Source organism: Argiope bruennichi, chromosome 2, assembly GCF_947563725.1.
Source record: "Argiope bruennichi chromosome 2, qqArgBrue1.1, whole genome shotgun sequence".
NCBI classification, from domain to species: Eukaryota; Metazoa; Arthropoda; class Arachnida; order Araneae; family Araneidae; genus Argiope; species Argiope bruennichi.
The window spans coordinates 89,541,854-89,552,551 of NC_079152.1; the positions used below are offsets into that span (position 1 = coordinate 89,541,854).

The following is a 10,698-nucleotide window of genomic DNA, read 5'->3' on the forward strand; positions in this document are numbered from 1 at the left end:
ACCATTATGTATTTTTGAAGGTTAATATAGTTGACAAAATGGTCTAAATTTCTGCACATTGCTCAGCGGAACTCTTTCAAGTTTTAAAGAAAGAAAACATTACAATATCTAGTTTCCAGACATACTTTTGATACTGCGCTAGACATACGCTTGACAAAGAAATACATAATTGCAATTGAAATATTGAGAAAAATATTTTTAACATTTATTGATACAATTCAACATTTAATGATATTTATTAACACTGCTCAATATGATCTTCTTTCTGATATTCGGAAATTCCTGATCATCCTGATGTTCCATCAATCATTATTCTCCCCAACGATTTGCAGCATATGAAAATGATTCATTGAAAATATAATGCTATTTTATCTTTTAAAGTTCTGATATCAAGAATATGGTTTAACTATTCAGTGGTTTTTAGACAGCTCCATAACAAAACGTCACAAAGTTTCAAGTCAATGTTTCTAATAAAAAATTTTAAAGCCACCGAGAAATAATTAATCTATAAATATCGGGAAATATTCATTTACTTTTATTTTAAGAATTGTTCTTCAAGATGCTCAAAGATGAAATTCTATTTGTTTCCTAATGAAAACAAGGAATAATTTTCACTAAACTCAACTTTTTAATACTTATTTTTATTTCACCTGTCTTTAAATATCGAAATAACATGTTTCTTTTTTCATAAACACCACCGCACAGATACTTATTAGAAGTTTAAAACATTTCATGTTATTTTAAGTCTACACTCTTGCACATAAATGGAAGGCGACACAGCTCGATTGCTTTGTAAAAAAAAATATTTATGATAAATCAATTCATGTGTAGTGGCATTTCCCTTTCATTCATTCTTCAACCTAACGCTATCTTGTGATCAAATATGGCTATTTCCCATAAGTATATTAAACAGACTTAAAGTAGAATGTATTCAAATGAGAAGATTAATATTTTCAATGCTCCAGCAATTTGTCTCCTTTTTCAGGCGTAAGGGATAATATTTAAATCTTGAATATATTATAAAACCCAGTATGAATTACATAATAACACTGTAAAACTTCATGATGCATGCTTACGACGACTGCATTTCGAATACTGTAGTAACAGAAAACTTACTCATAAATTATGAAATAATATTATCTATCAATGCATTTCAATGTTATATTTTATTTTGGAATATGCATATTAGATCATGATGTCATTTGAAAATTATAAATTTTTCTTAGCCTTTTTTAAATATTTTAAGAAAAATATTACTGGAAAAGCATTCATCAAATTGAAAAAATAGCATAAAAGGAATATGACTAAAAATTTATAAAGAATTTTAACCAAATTTTTTAATTTATTATGAATTTAAAAATTAAATCGATTTCTCGTCAGATTATTTAATTCATATATTAAGCCAGAACTAATTAATGTGTGATAGCAATTTAGGAAATATTTTTAAATTGTATTGATACTGTCTGAAATGAGAGAATATAATGTTCAAATCGAATTCCTAAATAAAAGTTCATATATATATATATATATATATATATATATATATATATATATATATATTATCGTGGTTATCTTCTTCCATTATCGTGATTCTTAACAAAAAATCTTAATAAAGGATGATAATTAGTAATTAAAATCCTGAAAAGAATGAAATTTACTGCTACTTTTCCTTCAAACAAAGAATGTTTTAAGGTCTGTGTTTGCTGTCTCTTTTTCTGCAACAAAATAATCATTCTACAAAAATAAAGATTAAATTAATTAGCAATAATCGTAAAAAAAATGGAAGTGTCGATAAATTTATCCATTTATTAACGCTTTGAATGCTTAAAATGCCGATCAATAAATCAAGAAAACTCAAAAAATATCTAGCGTTTCAGCAAGTCAATCCAATAATTTAAAAATTAAATTTTTTTTCTCTGCAAATAGATAATATTTGAAAAATTAAATAAGAATTACAGTCGTTTTCTATATTTATTTAATCCAGTAGTTTATTTAATCATTTTCATAGTAAAACATTTGAATTAAGTAAAGAAGAATGGCACTCAAAGTTTACGGAATACATCTGTGAAAAAAAAGAAGCAGGAATAGAAAATAAATGTCCAAAAATGTCTTATACAAATAAATAATTCAGAAGAAATTTCATATTACAAAATAGAATTCATAAATATTTACAACGAAAATATATAGTATAAATGCTATAAGTTGAAGAATTGTTATACAATATACTTATGCTTTTACTGTGAAAAAAACCGAAATATCTTTACATGAATTTTATATATTTCAACAACTTTGTAAATAGAAAAAAAAGTAAATGAAATGTATAAAATAACTATAACTGCTGTACATGTATACCACATCAAATAAAATGGTTTAGCTTTAACATTACCCGAGAATTGACTAAAAGCATGGAATACATAGCAAAATGGTACTCGGTTCTATTCATTTCTATTCAAGAATTAAGATAATCTTGAAACTCTCATGCGACTTTAAAAATAAAATTTATCTAAGTATTACTAATAAAAGAAAGAATTGTTTGAAGTAAATCTGTGCGAATTAAACCATTATAAATAGAGGGAAGATATCCTGAGCAAAACTAAACATATTGCATCAGTCATCACGATATTTAAGTAGCTCTGTTAGGATCACTTTTCCACTTTAAAGATTTATGATGCTTATCTAAATATGAGAACTTTAAAGGCAAACATTTAATAAAAGGACAGAATAAAATATATTTTAAAATCATAGAAATCGTCTAACTCTATTCAAATTGTGCTTCAAACGTATTTTTCACTAGAAATTCATATTGAGTTATTTAATTCATTTATTTAATCATTATCAATGTGATCTAAACCATCAATTTGTACAGCTTTATTCGAGAATATGATTTTTCATATTGATCAAGAAGTTGAAATTTGAAGAATTTAAAGTTGCATCTTTCTATTGAAGTCAATTTCTAATATTTATTTAGTTCCCATCAAAACCATTATCGCGTCCATAGATTTTATTTAAACTTTCTTCTCCCATTCAGAAGAATTTTTTTTAGTTTTAAGCAAAAAAATATGAACTTTTTTTAACAGGTACATATCGATAACATTGCAAATATATGCCGAATAGAAATAGAAAAAACAGTTAAAGAATAGTTATACATAAAAAAATATAAATATTTGTTTAACCTTAAAAAAATTGCCCACATAAAAAAATTACAATGAAAAGTATCATTCATAAGAACAAACGATTTCCAATAGTAATCTTCAAAATTTCTAGTAGCCATTAAAATTTCAAATAATATTTACAATGGCATTCTCAGTTTTTAACATCCAATTTTTAAATATTTCTCAAAATTCCAATGCTTATTATTAAGAGAACAAGATGATGTAAGCCTCTGATCACATGAGATAACATTAATAATCCGTAATAAAATTCTTGTAATGAAGATAAAAAATAAATCTATCAACCATACAGATTTGCTTTGATTATGTGAAAAGAATTTTACCCATACATTTATTTGATTTATGAATTATTTTCCGATTCGTTGCATAATTTTGATTTCGAAGTAAGAACATTTGAACTGACCTTGACATTTCCTCTTGACTGCCTCTATTCCCATTAAAGTGAATAGGCCTAGAAATTGTATATAAATAGAAGTTTTTAAGCATTGAATGTATTCTTATTGAACTGTCAAGCAGACTTTTGAAAATGATGAAAACTGTAGTAAGTAAACTTTGATCATAGAAATTTTGCAAAATCTTTTTCTTCTTTTTTATTTTTTTTTAATAATAGAACCTCTTCATGTTACTCTAATAACTAATACAATTTTCTATAGGCACTCTAACGCAAAAAGTTTTGTTAAACATCTCATTAAGAAAAAATTTTTGTTACTTTTATTTCTTAGAAATTCAAATTAAAATAACTGATTTAAATTATTCTTGCTCTATAAATATGTAAATGTTTACTTATTGTCCATGATGTTGTTTAATGCTATATATACCGCACAACATAGAGTAGACATCGTAATATTTCTATAAGCCATTTTATGTTTACAGGGTAAAAACATTAAAAATATTTATTTCAAGTAAAAGAAGTAACAAATTTAGATTTGAAAAATTCATTATAAAGATGCTTTTAAATTTCCACAAAAGTAATCCATACTATCGAAAAATATTTTTAAGAGTTTCTTATTATCTACATTTGAAACAAATATTAATTGTTTTATCACTATTATATAAAGACATTATTTAAAACAGGCCGATTCAACAATAAAAACGCATTAATACTTATATAAATTATATAGAAAATTATGAGACTCAGATAATATTTTGTTCTATAATGAGGTCCATATTGGAATCGGAAGTTTAACTAGCTGAATATTGTAAATTGCTCAGCAGAAAGTTTGGTAATTGGAAAACTGATTCTGTAAATTCCACTTTCCAACGAAATTCAAGAATAATTTGGAATCTATATAAAATATGTATATTAATCATGACAAACTAACCAATAATGTCTCTATTAAACAGATCCTCGTCTTGGCTCTTGTAGCCATTGCTGCTTGCTCTCTGGACGTTATTCCCCACTACAGTCACCATGGCTACGGACACGGAATCAGTAGCAGATACTTCAGGAAAGCACAAGGGCATGGATATGGATTAGGATATGGTTATGGCCTCGGATATGGTGGCTATGGAGGTTATGGATATGGTGGTCTAGGAGGATACGGTGGATATGGATACAATGGTCTTGGAGGATATGGAGGTTTCGGATATGGATATAATGCTTACATATAAATGGTAAGATACTATCATCGAAGTCATGTATAAAGATCTATTAACAACTGAATTTCTTTTATAATGTGTGGGAAGCAATTTTCTTCTTTAACTAAACTCTTCTGGGTAATGATACATATTAACTTTTGTGTTATGAGAAATGTTAATTATTTTCAAAAATACTACGATATTTTTTACAACGTAGAATATTATAATAATCTCTAAAAAAAGAAGAAATGCTTAATAGATTTTTTTAATCAACTTACAGAACAATTGTATTTAGTGAAGATTGGAAATCGGTTATCCTGCATGTTTTTTTAACTTTCAATTCCTATTTTTTGAATAAACAAGGGATTCGTTTTATTTAAAAAAGCATTTTTGTTAAAAATATATTAAATTTTACTTTTATTTTAAGCCTGTTCTAACATTTTTTTAAGAAAATAAAATAATTTATATTTACTTTAACCAATTTTTTTTACAGAAATTTTGGGAAAAGTGCCACATTCCAAGGACAAGATTTGATCGAAATTGCTCATTGGTGTTTTTTTTTAAATGTGAACCTTTGATTAATAAAAAAATATTAAAACCCATGTGCGAATTTTATAAAATTGATATAAAATGCACCAGTTTAATAATTCCCATTCTATGTGATTTCTTAATCTGATACACACAATATAGTATTATCATTAAAAACCTTAATTTGCTTTTTTGAAAAGAAAATACGATGCATCAGAAAATGCGTAAATAGAATACCATTGAAAATCATTATGGAATCATTTAAAAATCACAGTTCAAAACTCATTTCAAATCAAAATTTTGAACATTATTTTAAAATAAAATAAATAAAAAAATTGTAAGTATTCATATGACATTAAATATCTATTTTGATGAGATTTAACTACTGCATTGATGAAATACATCTGAAGGAAATTCTTAACTTTTCATTCTGTTTTCTTTTCATTCATTCTGTTTAACTTTTCATTCTGACGCATTTGTCACATATTATTTACATGTACTTTCCTTTTAATGATTGTTTCATGAAACAAATAAATTATTTATGTTATTTCCATTATATATATATATATATATATATATATATATTGATTATCATAATCTAAAATGAAAGTATTGGTTTCTTTCAAAAATTATCTCACTAAAATTCGAAAACAAATGTTGCCCAAATTTAAATTTTATTATTGTAACGTATATAAACCGGTTTGACTGAAGGATTTTCTTATATTTTTAGTAAAAACTGAAAACACTTAAAACTTATTTGATGTATATAGAATAAAACTGATTTTGTAATGCCTTGATTTTTTATTATTATTATTGTCTCAAGACTTGATAAATATTCGTTGAATTAACAAATTTTATAACTTTTCCTTGATCTTGTTTCTTCTAATTCGGAGTTTCGAATTATGTTTCATTTTGTCAGATGTGAGTAGGTTTTATAAGCGATATGTATTTATGCATTTATATACACTCCTAAGAAAAGATTTTTTTATATTTAATCCGATATTTACATAAATGTTTTCACTTTTTCTTAAAAATAGGACGAAGAACTGTTACACAATATTTCTATCGCTTAGTAAATCTCAATGAAATAATTCATAGTGAAGTATAAGTAACAAAAAGATGGAATAATGGAATAATACAAAAATAAAATCAACAAAAATTATTAAATTAAGAGAATAAGAGATGGTATCAATATAAATTCATTAATAAGCATGAAACAAATTTTTGACTATGAATTTATGATAAAACATATTGAAGGAATGTAAACTTGCTTCACTTTATTTAGTTTTACATCTAAATTTTAAATTCTATTCATTGAAATCTAATAATAATATTCTTTTTAGGACATGCATTTAGATTTTAAAGCGAATTATACAAAGAAAAGTAAGCTAAAATTGATGCCAAAACACATTGAAAGGGTTGAATCTAATGCAACTCGTAAAATATAACTTTAAAAAAGAAAAATGAATAAAAATTCAAATAATCCACCCGATTTTCAGTATTTAAAACTTAATAGAATTCACATGAATCTTAAAAAATGAATTCCATCTAATTGTAAGACTACAAAGTGACTCTCTTCAAGTGCAAAGTGGTTTTATTGGCACTAAGTACAGGAAGATTCAGAAACAGATGAAAAGAAAAATGAGGGAATGTAGAGAGAACCTAAATAAACAGATTTTAATGGCATCAGTCAGTAATTAATAGTGATATAAATGAGAAACTTTATTGGTATATGTCAATGCTGATGCGAATAAAATATAAATGACAGTTTAACTAGATATAAAATCCAAAGGAAAACATTTTTATGATTTAACTTCTCCAAATAAGAGTGTGAAAATGTAATATTAAATATAATTAATTCCTAAAATATTTAAAGAAATTATTAAAACTTGACCATCAACAATAATATCAAATTTGCAGTGGGACGGCAAAAATTGTGTATACTATCAAAAGGATAACGTATTTTAACAAGCAAATGACAGCTGTGCTATTAGATTTTCGGATAATTTTATGCTATCATTCATAATATTACGACTAAGAAAGAAAATATTCATATAAAAACTTGATAGCATAATAATAATAAGTCCACCCGTCTTATCTATAAAGTCTACTACCGTCTACCCGTCTATAAAGTCTAATGATATTAAGTATCGTTGGATACATAATATCATTAGGGATTTAATTTTTTATTAATTATTTTTTAATTAACTATCATTTGAGAAAATAAAACCAACTGGTGTCATTTTCTAGAGAAGGATCTGAAAGAATATTCTGATACATTTAACATAACACACGTGTAGACATTCAATTAACTCGATTGAAAGTGGGTTTTATCAACAGCTCTGTGCGAAAGTCACCTAAAGACCGGTGAGAAAATTCCTGATAGACGTAATATGATTTATTTGCAAGTAGTTTATTATGAGTCAAAAAATAAGAATTGTGGGAGTTTGATAAATTCAAATTTTATCACAAACAGAATCTCGTCATTTTCGTTCTCTCCTGCGTCAACGAACATGTATTCCATTGCAAAATACTTTTCTTTCTATTATAACTGTGGGTCTCTTAAATTTTTCATTTCACTTTATTCCATATATTGCATTTACTTTCAAAAGCAGTATAATTGTATATAGCAGCTAGTGTTTCGTCTTTATTTTCAAATTTCATAATAAAAAAAATCAAACCTTCAGAAACTGTAGGAAAATCCTAAATGTTATTTTCAAAGATTTTGTCTTTCTTAAAAAGACGATTGAATAAATATTGATAGAGAACTTTTTTAAGGAAACGATTGAATGTGGTAAAGATTCCTGAAGGCGACATTAAATGAAATATCTATATATAAAGAGAAGAGAATTCAGCAGTTTAGACAGATCTCTAAGGTAAAATTCCAAGTGTAATAAATTTAAATGTCTTTTTTCACGTGACTTAAATCAAAAACAAATTTTAGCAAGAGAGAAGCCAAGAAAATTTCATTTAATTCTTAATTTTCTTGTTAACTTACGTTTTCTCAATTATACATATATTAAGGTAAATTTTAAAATACCGTTACATAATGTCTGTTTTAGCAACTGGACATATAACGGACTCTTTGATGAATTCAAGCTAAGATTCCATATCAAATATCAATCATATATATCTGTCTGTTTCTGAATTGTCATTTTCGTGTATGTATACACGTAAAAAGAAAGGTACAAGTTAAAAAAAAAAAAACTTTATTCTGGATTTAAAAACTGGAAAATATGTTGAATTTTATTGTTACAATTTTGTTTTATTGTTTACCTTTCCATAGTAATTTCGGTATATATATATATATATATATATATATATATATATATATATATATATCTCTCTCTCTATATATATATATATATATATATATAGAAAGAGAGAGAGAGAGATAGTTATATATATGAATTAAAGGACTAAAGCCATGAATTAAAGGAAGAGAAAATGGTGTTCTGGTGTTTTTCATTTCCGTCTTGTAATTATAGAAACTAATATATAATATATTAAAATTGTTGAAAAGATGCCTACTTCCATAATTTCAAACTGATGAACATAAAATTATGTAACAGCAAAAATATCACCAAAATATAATGCCATTATTTGCGAGAATAGTTTGAAATTAGGCATATTTCCAAATTTCTATTCAGATTCAGATTAGTTAAAGCTTTGATTAACTGATGAGACATTTATTTAAAACAATTCGATTGTGCGATAAATATATGACCCAAATGATTTTATTCAGTGGTTCAAAATTCGGATTTATTACATTAAAAGTTATTGTTCAAGCGATTAAATCTGCTTATCTGTTTCTTGATAAACTAAAAAAACTCAATTGTACTCTGTTCTCTTATAGCATAAGTGATCTGTTCAAGCAAATATTGAAACCATAGTATAAACATTTGTCTGAACATTAGTTTCGACATTTGTTGAATCAAATATTAAAACCATAAATTTATTCACATAGTGCATTCAGGATATGAAAAAAAAAATCTGTCTTCCTTTGTAGAGAAATTGTTCTGTTTCTGAACATTGTATTATATAAAGGTAGTTAATATTTGCTGATGATCTTCAAAATGTCTTAGAAAAAGGTGGTTGATTACACATAAGATTGTTATTTTTAACTATTTTTTTTTAATATTTTATTAGGGTATTTCAAAAGTTTTTTTCTCATCGCGCTATGAATGGTCTTATCTGGCTCTGCTTGTGCAAACATGTAGGCTTATCTATTAGCCATTGGTGTAAGGACAATAGGCCTTCACCGACTACACCCTAAAAAAGTTCTTTTTCCCATTTGGTGTGATAAAAAGGTGTAATTTTCTATGAGCTCCTTTCTAAAGGTGAAATAATAAATTCTACGAAATACTGTCATCAACTGGAAAAATTTAAAGCTGCCATAGCAAAAAACGGCCAGAATTAATGAACCGACGAAGTGTTGTTTTTTATCATGACCACGCCAGACCACATATTGCATTAATCGTAAGAGAGAAGTCTTACATTTTGATTGAAATGTTTTATCGCATCCTGCATATTCTCCAAATCTCGGTTCATTTGATTATTTTTTCTGTCCTTAAAAAATTCTCTTCTCGATAAACGTTTTAAATCCCTCTACGAAATAAAAGCGCACCTCTAGGATTATTTCTTATCCAAAACACAACACTTTTGGAAAGAAGTCATAATGAGGCTTCCTGAGATGGGAAAAGGTAATAGAGTAAAAGGTCGTTTATCAAAATCTATTAGAGCATGGCTCACAGCAACTCTCTGGTCCACGCGTACATTGAATAACACATTTATGGAACAGTCCCATTGCCAAAGCTTATAGATAAATATTTGAATTAAGAAAAATTCTATTGTAAATTTTTATAGTTAAAAGCCATGTACTTTATAATCAAAGACATTCTTCATCAATATATTTATTGCTTTTCACTTTTTAATTCTTTTGCAGCAGCATAGTACACAGTAACTGTTAATATTCAATCGCCTATGAATAAGTTTTTTAATAATATGTTAAGTATATGCATCTGTTTTAAGACAGATTGAAGATAGGATTATTTTTAATGTTTATAAACTTAAAAATTTCGAGGAACTATCTTTTGGTAAAAATGACGATTCTATAAAGCAGTTATCGAGAAAAGCAAATTGTAAAATGAAAGCATTAATCTCTTCAAGCTGCATCCAATAATAGCTGAAAAATCTGCATTAAAATCAACCTCAAATCTATAAAAACCTCTGATTTTAAGAGGGAATTTATAAAATTTTGGTAGTATATTGCAAGAATTTAATATACAGCTTGATCACTGCATACGGTTCCTACTCACTTAAGATCTTCGTCGATCTGAAAATGATCTGCGGTTCCCTGTGTAAGTTTTAAGGCATTCAAGTCCAATAAAATTCAAGTGCAAAATAACTTAAAAGTAAAAAA

The 10,698-nt window shown here is 26.2% G+C and overlaps 1 protein-coding gene across 1 annotated transcript; it reads left to right on the forward strand.

The window, feature by feature from the left end:
- The first annotated feature begins 3,595 nt into the window (after positions 1–3,595).
- Positions 3,596–5,356, forward strand: LOC129962411 (neuropeptide-like protein 31). The gene is made up of 3 exons (XM_056076169.1): positions 3,596–3,711; positions 4,515–4,784; positions 5,242–5,356. Exons 1-2 carry the CDS (start codon positions 3,697–3,699, stop codon positions 4,779–4,781), a joined length of 282 nt encoding a protein of 93 aa, XP_055932144.1. The 5' UTR covers positions 3,596–3,696; the 3' UTR covers positions 4,782–4,784; positions 5,242–5,356.
- The last annotated feature ends 5,342 nt before the right edge of the window (positions 5,357–10,698 follow it).